At 35.6% G+C, this 18,655-nt stretch overlaps 1 protein-coding gene across 1 annotated transcript in view; it reads left to right on the top strand.

Annotated features, from left to right (window-relative positions):
* Positions 1-5,675, top strand: part of LOC111870610 (dnaJ homolog subfamily C member 7) — a 34,232-nt gene extending 28,557 nt beyond the window's left edge. The window contains exons 10-11 of the mRNA XM_023863041.2: positions 992-1,141; positions 3,985-5,675. Of these exons, the coding sequence (XP_023718809.1) occupies positions 992-1,141; positions 3,985-4,097 (263 nt within the window). The 3' untranslated portion in view covers positions 4,098-5,675. The remainder of the gene's footprint in view (positions 1-991; positions 1,142-3,984) is intronic.
* The last annotated feature ends 12,980 nt before the right edge of the window (positions 5,676-18,655 follow it).

The following is an 18,655-nucleotide window of genomic DNA, read 5'->3' as shown; positions in this document are numbered from 1 at the left end:
CTGCTAGTAGAAGTGTTTGCACAATCCTAAATATTTAATTTTAAATGTAGTAAAATTCAATATGCATACATTTTCTTGTTGTCTACTCGACGTATATATCGGCTTCAACCCCCGCTTCATATTACTGAATCTCGCCTTTGTGCACTACTCTTTGAAGCACCCGAGAAAGTACAGTCCCATGTCACAAGTCTTGCATTTCAACTGCATTTCAGTTTTATCATCTTCCAAATAACGTTTCATTGCCATTGTAAAAAAAAAAAAAAAAAGAAACTACAGTATTCAAATTCACTGTGAACTCACAGAAAACTGAATGCACTCTGTATCTCAGCTGCAATACAAGTGTTTGGTTGCAACCATAGAAAGGGCAATGTTCTCTTGCAGCTGCAATGGCAGGGCTTGGCACTGAATTAGGGAACAATGAAAATTCTCTGTATAGCCTTTCTTGAAAAACCACGTTTTCACCTTTCTGTCCTTTAGTCAAAAGACTGGGATATTTGAAGAGTGTAACAAAGATGTGAAACTTGCCAGCAGAGAACGAAATGACTTTATTTGCTTCCAGTTGTTTTATGGCACCAGAGAATGCAAGAATATTTCAAGTGTAACAAGCAGGAGTGATTTTATAATGCAGAACTACTATGTGAAGAAGTGGGACACTAGTTTTTACAGTATGCTTCAAAATTACAAGAAAAAAATTAAAACTACTTTGTAACATTTTGTCTACATATTTTCAAATCTTACATTGACACTGTGTTCTTTGCTGATAAAAACAAAGTTAATTCCATTCATTTTTCATAAAAATTGTATTAGACACAGCATTTTCAAATACAGTGCAAGTGCCATAACAGGAACAGACATTTAAATGCAGAACGGCAATGGGCATTTAAACGTGCACCAGTAGCAGACATTTAAATAAACTCCGGCCAGCTCAAGCTACTACCATTTCAAAAGTCTGGCGTTTAAAGGTTAATATTTATATACTGTACAATTTCAGATCGTCATGCAAATGCGTCTGATGGGGAAAAAAGGGAACAGGAAAAGAAGTTTAAGGAAGTTGGAGAAGCATATGGAATACTGTCTGACCCTAAAAAGAGAGCACGTTATGACAATGGCCAAGATCTTGAGGATATGGAAGGCATGACCAGTAAGTAGTATTCAGTTACTTAGACATATTCAAGTAGAGTCATTTATATAAGAACTGGCATACGATGGCTTCATTGCAGATATTAAGTTTGTAATCTTCTCTGCAGGTAGTTTGTTACACAAATAAGTAGCAGTAGTCTGTAAAGTGTAACAGATTTTATAGGAGTAAGTCAGTCTTGACATCGCATGTTTCAGCCATTGTTGGCTATCATCAAAAGGCATAGCCAGTACTACAAAGGAACTACTTTGCACATGTTGAGTGCAGGTTGTTACTGTAGTATCATAAAGGAGTCTGAGTAGATAGTGCAGTTGAAATAAGTTGTGAATACCAAGAGCATCTGGTTTGAACCAATGGAGGAATGTGTTGGCAGCCTTTGTTTCTACTGTTGAGGGCTGTGTGTCTGTAGGATGATGAATTGTGCAATCCAGTGAAGTATGCTGAAGATACGAAATGTGATATTTTTAAGCCATGGTTTTTAAAGATATTCTGTTATTGATTCTGCCAGATATGGACTTTCTTACTGCTTTAGTGGACCATTTGGCAGACAGAACTGTCCTGCTAAATGTATTCTCAGATGGCTGAACGGGAATATGCTTGCCCATTACATGATGATGCTATTAAGAGTTATTTAAATTTTCAAGAATATAATTTTTATTGACCATGAGTATCAAAAATACTTCTTTAGGCCCCAGAGATTATAGCAATTATTTCTGTATTCAAGTCCACTTCTAAGGGAGTGTTTTGTTTAATTACCTCACCCCTGGGGCTTATAAAAGTCTTCATGTAGTTCTCTCCACACAGCCGTGCTTAGTTTATTATTTTGTAAAGTGTCAAACGGAGACACACACATCTGAAGATGCCTTGGCTTATATCATTCGTTTCATCAAACCAAAACTCTCTTAGGTTCTTATTTTATCGGTACTTCGTTGTCGCAAAAATATTATGAGACCACAATGGCATTAGTATTTTTACTTACGTTTGTGTGTTCGTCTTATTCTGATGTGATGTTGGACAGTCTTCAGAAATTCAACTTTGTATTTTAGACCCTGAAACAGGGGCTAGCACACAACCTGACATTGCAGCATGTAAATCTCAATCTTGTCCTTTCTTTATTTTTTATGAAACATGCATGACACAGAATTTGTCTTCATTCCAAGGACCAGTGTCTGTAGTGTCATGTCAAATGGTGTTATTTGGCTAGTGGAAGCTGTTTACCTTCCCCATGGGGTTTTTATGTGGTCAAGGCACTCTTCCCCCTTTTGTATTAGGTCCCTGACCAGCACAAGTTTGAAGTGTTAGTGTGATAATTTTGAATCAGAAAAGGTGAGAAGGATAAAATTATTCAGAATTGAAAGGCCCAAGAGCTGAGGAAAATAGCCTTTTCATCAATTTTCATATGGTGTAAGTGTTCTTGATGTAGTCAGACTTGTTCACATGATCCATGTGTCTGTTACACTATTGTACTGTGGCTGGTTTCAGATGGTTCCCATGCTATTTACAGAAATAACCTTCTGCTGTTTACAGTCTGTCATTCCATACTATTACTGACAAGTCTCCTGTAACCCAAGTCTTCATGTCACTCCATTTCACTTTCGGCTTCTTTCCAAAATCCGTATTCATTTTTGATTTGTCTGACAGTACCACAACGATTTATGGTCTTAGTAAATAAATCATCACTTAATTCAGGGGCTGATAAGAAATTGTCCCTGAGGAGCATATGCCCCACATTTTCAATCCTTGCAGTCACTTCTGCCATAATTGCATGTGTGACTTACTGCAGCAGGTGCACACTTCCTGTTTTTCCATAAGTGCAGTCATATATGCATATCCCCTAGACTTACATAGCTTGTAGCTTTTCATCCAGAACCATTTGTGTTTGTTTGGTATATATTGTCAGAAGATGAACACAATGATTTTATCAGCTGCTAAGTGTTCAGTTAGATTGCAAGCCTTGGCATATACATCACTGAGCTTGTCAAGTATAGATCGCACTTGCCATAATTGATCATAATTTTCATTAGTTTTCTGAGGTTTCTGCTGCTACTGAACTGTGGAAAGAATCTGTCTCCCATAATCACTTTTCCATAAAATAACTTTAAAAACTCTTCTAACATGGACCAGTAATCTTTCATTGTATCCATCTGACCATGCCTGATCTGCACAATAGTAGATTAAAAACAAGTATGTTTCCTGTATAGTCATGTAGTCAGAAGAGCATGCCTTTCATTCAACATCTCAAAATTTTGGTGTTATTGTCTGTTGGGCTCTTCCACCAGCTGGTGCATAATTTCTGGGGGAGGGGAAAAAAAGCATGAAAACTTTCAGTGGTGTACAGTCTTTCATAATGTTCGGTGCCTCATTTTGTCTCAACACACTGAGTGGCCCTGTAAAACTGCATTATAGGCAGAAGGTGAAGTTTGTGTACAGCCAGTCCTTTGTGTAGAGTCTTGTAGCTGACCACTGCCCTGTTCTTGAACCCACTGACTAAAAGTAGTTTCTATTGCGGCATGTGCTCTTCTTGTGTGGCAATTTGCTTATTTCAATTTTAGTCTAGGCCATTGCGTAGGAGGAGCTTAATGGATAGGGTTTACATGTTTGTTTGCTGGAGAATTGGTTCAGTAGAGCAGTGATTTTATCTCAAGGAATATTGAGTGTGGGCCTTAATATACACCAGTGTAGGTCTTAAATCAGTGGGACTTGGAATGGTGTAAACTAGATTAATCACCAGCTGTTCAGTGCTTACTTTACCCCTTCATTGTTTTACCTGTATAGGAATCATCATCACAGATTGTAGTTATGGTTTGGAGAGTTGTATTATATTCATATGTGTTTTCTTTTTCCAGGTGACGTTGACCCGAACAGTGTATTCCAAGCATTTTTTGCTGAACATTCAGGAGGTCAGTTCACCTTCACAAGTGACTCTTTTCCTGGTGGATTTACGTTCCAGTTTGGTTAAAACCCTCCACCTGCCATTCAGTGGGTGTTGTAACATTCCACTGGTTTTGAAGATCTGTTGCACCAATGTCGTATGGTGACACCGACTATTCCCCATGAATCCAGATCAGTCAGATAATGTTCAACTTTATGTATATGATAGGGCGCTTAGAAAAATGTGAATTTACATTATTTTATTAATTCATCTTCATTAAAATGTCCTATGGGAAAATTACAGTTGAAGTTGAAAGTTCTGTAGCAAAAATTGATCATCCCTTGTACATGCTCATGTTATAAATGTACCATCATTACTGATGATGATATCTGGGGAATTTTCTTTGTTTTCGTCAAGTATCAATAGGATAAACAAGTTTGTGATGTAGTATCACTTTTGAATACCATGTTTTCTGTACAGTTCTTCAGGGAACTGGTCCCCCCTAGATACATAATATATTCTTCTTGTAATTAGTATCAGAAGTGTAGTGAATGTGTTGATTGTATTATTGGAACAGCTGAAGTTCTGTGTTTTCAGTAGCTGTTTATTTTCAGAACTGTTGTGTTACTACTGTCTTTAATTCATGCACATTGCTTGCCACATTTTGCCCTCAGTTTTTTGATTGCAGGTTTGTGTGCTGACATTTGAATCTAACATAGAGGCTTGTTTCTTATGTGACAGTTCAGACAAAAAGGGGGAAGTATATATTTTGGATGGAAACGTTTTGGTAAATGGAATATGATTTTTTTCTTTACATAAATTATGGAATGTTTTAATAATAATGAGATTATGTACTTCCCTTTGAAAGGTTCTTGAGTGCATTCTGTATTTTCATGACATTGTGTTTTAATAGTTCTTTCCTGTAACATAGCTTCCTTGTATTCATTTTAGAGTTAATAAATCACATTTAGACAGTGGTTCTGTTTATCTTTTAAATATCTGAGATCAAAGAAGTGTATGATAATTAACAGAATTAACAAATGAGTGATATCACGTTCATCTGTGTATATTGCTGTGCACAAGTTGTGTAACTTGATTTATTGGCTCCTCTGTCATAATGAACTATATATTAAAATCAGCTTTTTGGTGTTGTAGTCTTTGTTGTATCAGACATAACCATATTAATCTTGTAATATTAAAAAAATCATAATCTGAAAGCTATGAACTGTGGTCAGTAAAGTGTGCAAGTGCTGATTTTCAGATTGGGGCCGATACAGTTGAATGCTGTGTGGCAGAACTGTATGGATATTCATGCTTGTGAACACCACATGATTCTTTGATGAACACTGAGCCAGAAATCTCCCTTGTTACAATTTTGATTGATGCATAATTGTCACAGAAAGTGCAGTCAAAGTTAAATGATGTAACTAAAAATTAATATTTGCATGTGTGGATTGAATGACGTGATTTTTTGATGAACATTGAGGTGAAAATGTCTCTTGATAAAATTCTGTATAGTGCATAATTTTCTCAGTAAATGCGATTGAAGTTGAATGTGATGTGGCAGCTTGGTATGGATATTAATGGCTCACTCATCACTTGATTTCTTGATGGATGTTGAGTTGAAAATGTTCGTTAGTTAAAACTCAAATCAGTGATTAATTTACAGAGAAGAACACAAAATTTAGCTTTGTGTGGCAACATGGTTTCAGAATTTGTATCTATGGACCCCATTACGTGATCCATTGATTAATACTAAGTTGAAAATGCCCTTTGGTAATATATTGACCAATGTATAAATTTAATGGAAAATGTGGTTGAAGTTCTCCATAATGTGTTGTCATAATGCATTTAACTTCACATTTTTCTTGAAAACATGTGTTAGTTGAAATGTCATCAAGGGCAAAAGTACAGTATTAATATGAAATTTCTTGTCTGAAATTAGAGACGTTAGTTAATTATACAAACATACCTGCAATGATGTACAGTAGACCCTTGTTTTATGCTGTGGTTAGGCTTATGGAGATGTCAGCGCATATCAAATTGGTGTAAATGAAAGACGAGTTATAATATATTTCAGTGGGATGCATTCCAGATATACAGAAATTGAGACTGTCTTTCATAAAATAATACAAAACATGTATATATTTTAAACAAATATTATATTGATGGATTTGTATTACATTCTGTAATATAATATAAATATATAGGCAAATAGCAGTTTGAGTGAATGAAATGTTTATTTCGTTTGACTTATCAACATTCTTCTTTCCAGTCGCAAGGACCATGTGAGTATCTAAGAGTTGTAGCAGTTTCCATTGTCTTTTTAATTATATCAAAATTGTTTATGATTGTTGTAACAGTGTAGAGGTTAATATTTAAATCACTACAAACAATAGGATGTGATTGTTCATCCTGAATTATTCTAATTTCCATATTTACTTTTAATATTACAAATTTGCATGGTCTTTTTGCCATATTTCCACTGGCAGTTTACGTCCACTCTTACAAATAGACATGGTTCCACTTTTTTTCTTATTTTAAGGCACAGAATTAATGTACACAATAAATTGCTGTAATGTAAAGTGTACTGTATAGAGAATGAGAGTGTACGTTGTGTACCCAAATGCGATGTTGCTATGCATATGAATGCCCAGTAGCATTGTGCAGGGACTTCTGTTGGTAGTGGAGCTTGGTATAGAATTTTTCAGAATTTGGGGGGGAAACAAAGGAAATTATTGGAAAATTTTCAAACTGGCAGATACCCAAATCATCATAAACTAAGGGCCTGCTGTACCTTGTTTATTAAAATCCAAGTCTTGAAAAGAAAAAATTATGAGAAGATACAGTATTTGTAATGTATGAATGTAGAACATAAATCAGATCTTTGAAACAGACATTTAAGACAATGAAGCAATCTAAATAAAATATGTAATTGACTTTTAGAAAATTTCTATGCCTACAAGTTTCAAGAGAGATTTAAGGGTATGATACGAAGTATTTATGTGAGAAATTATATTTTGATGGGTTACTTTAATGCTGGAAGTACAGTAATCTGTATGTTTGGCTCAAATACAAGTTTGTTTAGTTATGGGCTGCACAAGAGTTCTCAGAAACAACGTGCATGGTACATGAATTGTACTTGATTTGGCTTAAAGTTTCATTTAATGACCCTCACTCTGTGATCATTTTATATGGTCTGGACCGAATTTTTGTTTAAATTATTCAATTTTAAGATTTCCTTGAGTTCAGTCTCGTGCCCATTTTCTCCCAAGAAATATTTGATATATAGTGCATCTTATAACGTTGGAAATTCTCAGTGTTGCTTGCCATGAAATGCTTACCCAGTTCCTCCACAACAATTAAAAATTGCATTCTTAAACTCTCATTGCTGTGTAACATACTTGGTGTGTGAGACCATGTTCCCATCCCTTATGCTTACTGTATCAGTAATGGCACTAAATTGGGCATGCTACTTTTAAGATATTCCATAACTCTTTGGTATGTTCTGAAAGACAAAGTCTCAACTTTATGCTCTATATTTCATAATTATTACTTGTGACATTGCAAGGTGAATATCCTCTTGTTCTTTTGCTGACAATTTCTTCTTTCTCTGTTGAGTGGTATGTGATATGGCTGTTGCTTTATTCCATGCAGACTTTCACAGCAAAATGAAGCAAGATAATATTGTAATGTGTATAGCTAGGCAACAGCGCAATAAACACCTCGTTTAAGGTTATGCAGCAATAGGACAAATGTTTATAGCTCATTGCTAGGCAACAGTCAGACTGGTGACATAGTTATCACGTGATTTGTTTTCTGTGTGGTCTATGCTATGCAACAATAGAACTGTGTTTTCTGTGCGGTCCATGCTGAGAGGATATGAGAGAATACAGGAATGGGACTTGACTTCACTTGAGTTTGGAAGTTCCAAAGGAACAGCAGTGGGGCAAAGAAGAATTAGAAGACTTAGTGTGTGATGGATGTTACATGTGCTATAGTTACAGTAATTGTGAGAGTGTCAGAACTATTTGTAGTTACGACTACTGAAGATCCAATAAACCAGTTCACCAATCCTAACCCACATCTTAGTCACTGAGACACGTGACAGCTGGTGTTAGAAGTGGTATGGATTGGATTGGAGTTATCAAGTATTGGGACGAAGATCTATGTTACAGTGATGTCCAATAAAAATGGAAAACATGGAATTCCTGAAAGCCATGCTGTCCGAAATGAATTTCAGAATGGATGCCAGTACTGAAGCAATGCAAGAAAGGATGAACAAAATGAAAGAGGACATGAACACCAATAGAGAAGCTGACTGAGGAAATCTAAAGGAAATGATGAACGCCAACCAACCCAAAGTGAATGCAAATATAAAGGTGATGAGAGACGAGATCAAATCTGGACAAGCGGAAGTAAGATCCATAGTTCATGCCTGGACAGCGGACATGAAGAAAGATAAAAAAGAGACAATGCCCTGCCAAGTAATGATGGCGGCTTGTCTGGACAGTAAGACAGATCCAGAGGAAATGTAATCTGCTGCCTAGATGAGGTCGGGATAAAATGTTTCAGTGACCCCATGTTAAGTCACAGTGTGATGGAAGATTCTTTTATTCCTTCTTTTTCTTCACATGTGGACAGAAAGGGAGTAAAGTGATTCCTGGAGGAAGGTGGTTCAGTGGTTGTTAGGATGAGGGAGAAGAGGTGAAGCCAGGTTTTACTCAATCTGTACCCATCTTCACCATTAAATTTAATGTTAATGATAATATGTAATATGTGGGAACTGTGCTACCGTCAACACAACAAATATTTCAGTATTACAATTAGATCTTTATTTATCGCGACATTTTTCGGTCATACATGAGTACGTACAGGAGTACGTACAGTTATTGAAATGCCAATATGGATTCTTATTGGTGCAACACATCATATTGAATATTAACATAAAAACTTTGCCTCAGATTAGTGCATAGTTAAAATAGCAAATACATGATTAAGAATAAAAATAAAAGACAGAATAAAGGTGTACTATATATAAAATGTTGAAATATTATTAAAACATATAAAGGTATGTTAGAAGTATATAAAAGTATGAACACCTATATGTAGGGTTAGGGATCTGTATGACAACTAAAATTTTATTTTAAGGGGATATCCCGCTACAGTGTAGAATTGGATGTTTATGTTGCATGGGTCTTGTTGCAGAAATTCCACATAATAAGCGCAGTATATGAGGCCCAAAGACAAGTTTTCAATTATGTACAAGTTTGATGGTGTGTGGGTATTTGGTATGGTATTCCCATGCTATGTATCCTGTATATAAAACTTGCAATTTGGCATATACACGTTTGGTGTGTAAGGTGTGTTCTACACTGTGCAGTGGTTTGACATAGATTCAGATAAGGATCTGTATCGGTATTTCAATAACTATACATATTCCTGCCTGATGATGGTCATGTATGACCGAAACATGTCGCAGTAAATAAAGATCTAAGTGTAATACTGAAATATTTGTTGTGCTGACGGTAGCGTAGTTCCTACATATTATTTACTGTCTGAGACACACAACAGGATGCAACCAATGAACATAGTTCATGATAATGTTTTGTTATTTAGATGGCTTTCCTGATGATGTGGATATGGTAGGTCCAGATCTTGGTTGTGACCTTTGTTCTGTTGTGGTCAGTGCTTTTATCTCTATGGGGTGTCTAGCATGTTCCCAAGGCTTGGGGGACATGTGGTGGCCAGTTTGGCTGATGTACATACTATTTCAGCATGAGCGGGGCATTTTGTAAACTTTGCACTTTGAGTTGGTTGTCCTACCTTGGTGGAGGTGCAGTTTTGTAAAACGTTTTCTTTATTGTGTGAATGCATTTTTTTCTTCACTAGCCTGCAAATGCGATCATTGATGGCATGGTTGGGAGGTGGTGCTAACACAGTGTTCTGTAAGAATGTTTAGGTCCTGTGGATCATCAGATGACAGGAGACTTTCACAGATATTCACCATTCTTATAGAACATTTAGCACTACTCTTTTGTACACCAGGAAGGTCACTTTGTTGAGTGATTATAGATGGAGTTTTGATTGGTTATCAGATTTATTGCACACTTACAACTTGGAATTACGAGTAACTGTTGCGCTATCGCTACGAGTAATTCACACACACTGCAGTTTACTATAGTACTACAGTATTTCAGTCTGCTCTCCCCAAACACTCTGCAGAGACAAAACACAATATTGACTTTGACAGACTAGAGGTCATGGATAATGCCCAAACCTACTGTCCCCTCAGCATGATGGAAGCTGCCAAATTAACAAGATAAACATGAAAATGAATATGGACAGAGTAAAGCCTGTCTTCACACCTTTCCCCAAATTCACGGCTGAACGACCTTCATCCAGCAATGACTGCACTTCCTTCACGGACATACTGAGAGAAAAAGAGGGAAAGAAGAATGAAGGAAAATCTTCTAGACCACATGTCTGGGGATTGTTGAAAGTTTTCTCCCACCCCATCTTAGGACCGCCTTCCTCTCAAACATTGTTCATCACCTCCTTTCACAAATAATATCATTGTCCTGTAATGTTCAGCATCCCACCTTTTTGTTAATCATGGCTTCACTTCTGACAAACTGCCTCATGCCAGAGCTATATAAGAGCTGGCAAGCCCCCTCTAAACTGACAGCACACCTGTGTTCCCATAGTAGAATGGTAGTGTACCGAGCTAAAGACATATACTGTCAGTACAGCATAGTACGTGGCAAAAGACTTTTCTAAACAACTTTAAACATATTTGTCAATCTATACATCCACTCCCCCATACACCTACATGGTGTAGTGCTTAAGCACAGGGACAATTTTACCTTTTTTACCTTTACTTTAAACGTATTTCAAACTAATTTCTATTAAATACAGCATAACTGTGTTGGGGGACATTACCAAGTCTGCGATCATTTGAATCAGCATTACAATGAAGGATGGTACTTCAATGTTCCATGTAAACTATTTCTTACTGAAAACGGTTTTCAGTAAGAAATAATATGTGATACACAACAGGATGAATTCATTGAAAATTATAGTTCCATGTAAAGTTTGATGTATATATTCATTCCATGAAATAATGTTTTATATTGAATGCAAGGTTGTCTCAAGTCTAAGCAACAACTTGTTGTTGAATTGACTGCAATAGGGTGACTAGTATGACATGTCAGTTTTGCTAACAGAGCAGCAACTGGCAGAAATTTTAGGTATAAGTAATTCAGAAGTAAGTTTATTGAATTGAGACAGTGATGATAACAATTCTGTATTGACACATTAGTGAATGACGGTAATGATATTTGAGAGCGATGTTAATGATGGTGATGTCAAATGGGAAGATATGTCAAATTATGGGGGACAGAGAAATGTTCACGGATGAATTTCAGTACAGAGTGCAATAGAAATGTTTAAGAAAGTTACGTTGTGCTTGGGGTGTTTATATGCTGTTGGAAATGTCGACCCTTGTTCTGAGTTCTGTAAACGTTAACGTTACATTACATTGCATTCCAGGGATCCAAAGTTAGTCAAAATGACTGTAGGATGTGGAATATATCATATAAATACAAAACATGTGCAGTCCCAGTAGAGTTCTCACACAAGAGAAACCAAGAATACACAGTGACTGCACAGAAGGCTATTTGAAGATACATAAGTTATTTTCTAGACAATAGGTATTCATCAACAGCATAGAATGAGTGTGTATTTAAGTATCATTTCAGTGCTATTTTAAATTGTGCTTTTTCATACATAAGACCTTTGATATTAGATGGCAGGTTATTAAAAATTTTGATCCCAGCATAATATGAGCTTTTCTGAAAGGTTCTGAGAGGTTAGCAGTTGGTTTATGAAGACAGTGTTTGTGTCTTGTGTTAACACTGTACATCCACATCTATCTGAAAGTGTTCTTCGTTATTTGTAATGAAGTGTATTAATGACTATATATATTCACAAGGAAAAGTTAAGATCTGTAGTCTCTTAAATAGATCTCTACAGGAATTACGGGATTTGACACCCATCGTGATTCTAACAATTTTCTTTTGCAGATGAATTACCCCAGAAAATTATTCCATACTTCATTAAAGAGTGAAAGTAAGCAAAGTAGATTGATTTGAGAGTGTCAGTGTTACTCATATGTAACATGAATCTAACTGCATAACATGCTCTACTTAGCTTTGGAATCAACTGATCGATATGGTTTTACAAGTTTGAATGATTATCAATTTGCAAACCAAGGAATTTTGTGTTTACTCCCTCTTCTATATATTTATCATTATATGCAGTGTTTAATGGATATTGTGTTTTTTGTTATAAATTTTGTTACATTTGTTTCTTCTAGGTTCAGGGATAGTTTGTTTGCAGAAAACCATTTACTCATTTGGGAAAGAACCTTGCTTGATAACATGCAGAAATCATCTAAATTTTTACCAGAAATTATAACACAAGCATCATCTGCAAATATTATAGGTATTGATGAGGTCCTTAGTGTAGGAGGGAGGTCATTTATATAAATTATGAAAAGCAAAGGCCCTAAAATTGACCCCTGTGGAACTCCATGTTTTATTATTCCCCAGTTTGAGTAGGTACTTTGGATTGAATCTGATGATTTAATTTCAATCTTTTGTTTTATATCTGTCAGGTAGGATCTGAACCAAGTTAATGTTGTTCCTTAAATGCCAAAAAAATATAATTTAGCTAATAAAATTTCATGATTTACACAACAAAAGCCTTTGCCAAGTCATAGAATATTCCACCAACATGCATTTTTTTATTAATAGATTTCAACACACTGTCTTTCAACTTAAAGGCTGCATTTTCAATGGAAATTCCTTTCTGAAAGCCAAATTGTTCTGGGACTAGTATATTGTTATTCTGAAAATAATGGCTTAACCTATTGTGAATAACTTTTTCAAGTACTTTAGAGAAAGTAGTTAGCAGCGAAATTGGCTTCTAGTTTGACATACTAGTCTTGTCCCCTTTTTTATATATAGGTCTTATTACTGAAATCCTAAAGACAATCAGGAAAGATTCCTGTGGATAGTGAATGATTACAGATGTGAGTTGGTGGGCTACTGAATAGAGATGCACAAACTTTTAAAATTTTATTTGTTATTCCATCATAACCTCAAGTGTTTTTTTTTTTTGTTTTGAGGGAATGTATTATACTTTTTATTTCAGTTTCAGTGGTTAGAATGGTTTTAATATCAGGGAATTTTCTAGGAAATGCCTCTGTTAAAAATGAAATGACATTATCTCTCACTTCTTGATGCAAATTTAGATTTTCTGTAATTGTTAGAAAAAAAGTATTGAAGATATCCTCATTTCCTTCTGGGTCCTTAACTTTTTCATCATTTATAAGGAGAGATGGTATCTGTTCAGTCAAATGTGATTTTCCTGTTTCATGTTTTATTGTATTCCAGGTTGTTTTTATCTGATTATTTGATTTTGCTATAAGCCTACAGTAATGCTGCCTTTTAGCGTCTCTTATAACTACTCAGGATTTTGCAATACCTTATGTAGAAGTATGCTCTCATATAGGGATCATTACTGCTCCTGCTATCTACATACAGATGCCTTTTATGTTTACAAGATATTTTTATTCCTTGTGTAATCCGGTGTTTTTTATTCTACTTACACTTTTATTCTGCATAGGAAAACTGGCTTCAAAGGTATTTAGAGAAATATATAAAAAAGAGTTAAACTTATAATTTGTATCCTTATTTTTGAAAACAGGTTTTCACATTTCATTTTCTAATAGATGTTGAAATTGAGCAGTGGTTTCACTATTTATTTTCTGGTTCTCTCTTTCAAGGGTGTTGAATTTACTTCCGCAATAATATCAGGGCAGTCTGTCGGGCATCAGCTGTGACTTTCGAATGTCTTGAGGGAATTTCTTGACCCGGTTGTAATCCGCTTTACGCAGCAAACACTTCACACAGCGAACAGGAAACATTTCTTTATGAATGTCCTTCACATTGAGTCCGTTTACATGCAACAAGATGCACAACAAGACTCTGCTCTTCGGTAGCACACCCCTCAAGCACGGTCCCCATTTTGATGACTGAAACCAGGCAATGAAAATGTTCATGATTGTCTTCTACTTAGACTGTCATGAAGCTGGACTATGCTGCTACTTACTGATCCAAATAGAAAACCTATTACATCTGTTACAGACGTTTTACTTCCATTTGTGACCTATTTACTGACACTGCCTTGTATCTATAACGCCACTCATAGATTTGTTCTGAAATAAATGATCAAGGACGATGAGATGTGCAGAACGTGAAGAATTCGTTTGGAAAATATATGTATTTTAAATTTGAGTACACTCTTCAAATATTGATTTAAAATGTTCTAAAGAACCAACTTTTGTTTTTATTGTATATTTCCTGGTTTGAGAATGCTTGAGAACAGTATAACGGGCAACTTATGGCAGACATTTGAATACACCACTTTTAGAATTTATATCCAAATGTTCTTTTTCCATTTCTACCATAAGGCACTTGTTATTCCCAGGATTATTCATTCACTTTAAAAATATATCACAAATATTTAAACAATACATATTATTGTGTCATAGAATACATTGTACATCTGTTGAAATCATATGTATTTAATCTTATGACATTGATTTTAGTGAATAAATGAAAGTAGCATGTTCATCACTGATATACTTAATTTCTTGTGCTCGCAGTACAATTCCTTGTGTAAAATTGCAACAGTAAATTTTGTAATTAGATATACATATTTACTTTCTACATCAGAATATCACAGTATGTTTAGACCATAATGAGCCACATATCCATATAGGGATTGTTTTGCACAGCACTTTTATTCTCTATTCACATTCTGTTTTTGCCTGAAGGTTGAAACATACCCTACATTGGCAGATATGTGACTTTTGGTTCTTTGTAAATTTTCCAGTATGAATAACATGTTTGCCAGTATACATACTGACTAAGAAAATATTAGCCCCCCTTGACTATACTCTGGAAATGTAACAGAAATATAATTCATAGACCAGCAACAATACTGACAACTGTAAATTTATGAATCAAGCGAGAAAAGTCAGAAATGTGTTACTGGCCACATGTTCTAAAAGCAATTTCAAATGACATACCAAACACTTTGCCGTGTTTCCAAATGTAGGCAGAAGATGCAGGAAAGAAAATATTGATGCCAAAACATTTAATGACTATGAGCTATGTCTTCGGTATAACTAGTGGCATAAACAGGGTTCAGTAGTATGCATGAGATATTCTGGAGATAGTGCAGATGGTGGTAATGTAGTCATTCAATAAAAATATTATGATGAGAAATTTGCATGACCAAATTAGTTACACAGATTTAGACTCATTGAACTTCAGTCCTTGGGATTTTCTAAAATGAATTTTTATAAAATTTAGTATGAAATTGTTCTAATATTGAGGAGTAAAATATTGCTTCTTGGTAATAAATCCAATCAGGGTTACCGTCTTTTCATTTAGGCCATAATCAGTATTTTGTTATATTACTCTAAGTTCAGAATGCAGAATATATGGAGGAAAGTTAAAATTTGTTTTTCAGAATTAGTGAAAACTATATCTGTTTTTGAGCTTTTTAAAACAGGACTGAATTTTGTGCGAGTTATGTTGGCAATTAGAGACAAATGAATCTATTTGCTAAATTGATGTAATACTTTTATTGCTCAGTAGGCATATATTCATATAAAATTAATATTATTCTGTTGAATTCTCTGATATTTAATGATAAAAATAGACCTGACAAAAAACTATGTTATTAAAAGACAATATTTTCATACTTGTTCAGAAAATCTAACAGTTTGTCTTCCGAAATTAAGATTTTGTAAATCTGTTAACTGTTTCCCTGATAAAACAATTATAAATTATGCAAATTAAAAATAATTGTAAATTCACATAAATTAAGAATTGCTTTCACTACCTTCTTACAGAAGAAACATGTTTATTCTTATGATTGAGGTGAACTACATTGCAATTCAGTGTGAAAGATGAGAAATGGAAAATCTGACTTTGCATTAATGGCACTTTGGATGTCAGAGTGTGTATGATTTCATCATTTTTTAGATCTGTATGGGCCACAATGAACGTTCATATTAATAAAAGATGTTAATTCTTAAACCATTTTGTAGTTTATTTTTGTTTAATGTACAGGCACATTATTACATTATTATGTTAAATCCTTTTATGTAGGTTTTGAGGTTCTTACAGTGATGGTTGTGAAGAGTTCTGTCTTCTGGAACACAGTGCCATATCATCTGGTAAAAGTGAACTGATGTTTGAGGGGAACATGTCACCTCCATCTTCAGGGTTTAATCAAATGCTAAGCAGGAAACCAGCATGAAGCAGGCAGGAAGCAGTGCTCTGTTTACTGCCTGTTTCCTACTGGTTTCTTGCTTGGTTTACTCTTAGTCCCTGAAGATGGAGGTGATATGTTCCTCCAAAATGTCAGATGACTTTTATAGGACTACGCAGAAATATATCCCAGAAGACTGAACTCTCCGTATCCTTTTATATTTTGTAATCTTTTTTTTCAGAGGGTGGTGAAGTTACTTAAATTTTACCGAAATCATGTATTTTGTTTTCTTCTTATTTGACAGCATACACATATGCATGTTCACACACACACACCTACATGTGCACACATGTGTACACACACTTAACTTTGTTTTAGATACAAACTGAAGAATATTGAAATAATCCTTTTATTTGGTTCAGACAATTTGAACCAAAGGAATGGAAGAACTCCTACTTTGTGTTTGGTTTACAGACCAACAATTTACAAGTTAGACAACTGAGGGAGAATTCTTTATTATTGGTATTTTAGTAAAATAACTATGGTATATCTCTGCATGTTTTTGTTCCCACTGTTTTTACATTACCACCAAAATAGAAAGCAAATTTATCAGTAGTCTCTTGACTGGCTCACCCATGCCCTTAAAATAAAGTGTCATCTGGAAAATTATTTGTGACATCAAAAGATGTACTCAGGTTTACACCTCTCTTTAAGCAGATGTAGATGCACAGATGTTGGATGTGATTAAACATGAGAGTAATTTCTTGCATGTCATTGGATTATGTCCCCTGTGTCCTCAAATTGCCAAAATTTCTAAAAAATTATCATGCTTAACTTTATCATGTACTTTTACAACTGTTGAAGTACAACTGTTTGTTGACATTTATAAGTTGTTTATGTTTTATATGCTATCATGTAAAACTCAGAAGGAAGTAAAAGCTAAATATTTGTCATACATGTATCTATCTTACTTCTTATAAAATTATATCACTGCATTTATTTTATAGTATTTTTATAGTGTCAGTGATTTTTTAATCCTTTTTCTTCATACATAATTTCAGAAGGGTCAAAGTACATTTTATCGCTGATATTTTTAAAAATACTTATTTGGCATAGTCATATTATTTTTAAAAAATTATCACTGAATTTTTTTGAAAAGCGGCTGATAATATCACATAAAATTCTTGTATACCAAGTAGCCACATATACAAGGTGGTTCAAATATGACCGGGACTGATTTTTTTTTTAAACCAAAATTGCCAAGCACTTACTTGCACATGTCAGTCTTCAACGTACTCCCCTCCGGAGTCAACACATTTTTTCCAACGTTCTGGAAGCATCCTGATGCCCTTTTCAAAAAAGTTTTGTGGTTGGCGGCGTATCCACTCCCGAATATTCTGGATGACTGTGTCGTCCACAAACCGCATGCCTTGCAAGTCTGATTTGAGCCTTCCGAACAGGTAGAAATCACTTGGTGCCAAATCGGGACTGTACGATGGATGTGTCAGAAGGTTCCATTTCAATTTCCGGAGGGTTTCCATTGTTTTGGCTGTATGGGGGCGTGCATTGTCTTGAAGGAAGGCTACCCGCTTTCCACCTGTCTTCTGCTTGAACTGGATCTTTTCCTTCACGTCTGTTGCCAGGAGGTCTGAGTAATAAGCTGCATTGACTGTTCTGGCATCTGTTAGAAAGTCTACATGGATAACCCCCTGCCAGTCCCAGAAGAACGTTGTCATCACTTTTCCTGCCAAACAGCTCCTCCGCGCTCTCTTGGGTTTGGGAGAACTGGTATGCCGCCACTCCCGTGATGACTGCTGGGACTCGGGAATGAAGTAGTGTACCCACGTTTCATCGGTGGTCACTATAGACTTCAAAAATGCATCACCTTCGTCTTCAAACTGCTGTAGGAGACGACTGGCAACTTGCATGCGCACCATTTTGTTCACGTCCGTCAAAGTGCGTGGTACCCACCATGCATTCACCTTGCGATAGTGCAGGTGGTAATTCATGATGTCTTCTACACTACCAACACTGATGGACAGCATTGCTCCAAGTTCCTTTATAATGATGCACCTATTCTCATGAATAAGTGCGTCTGAACGATCAATGTTTGGCTTGGTGACGGATGTTCGCGGCCGACGATCATGCGGTTCATTCTCCACGCGCTCTCTGCCCTCTCTGAAGCACTTACACCACTCAAACACACGGGTTCATGAGAGACACTCTTCCCCATACTGTTGTTGGAGTCTGTGGTGAATTTCAGTGGACGGGACGTTTTCTCCAACGAGGAATTT

The sequence above is a fragment of the Cryptotermes secundus genome, unplaced genomic scaffold (genome assembly GCF_002891405.2).
Source record: "Cryptotermes secundus unplaced genomic scaffold, Csec_1.0 scaffold363, whole genome shotgun sequence".
Lineage (NCBI taxonomy): Eukaryota > Metazoa > Arthropoda > Insecta > Blattodea > Kalotermitidae > Cryptotermes > Cryptotermes secundus.
This window is presented reverse-complemented; position numbering and strand designations above follow the sequence as displayed.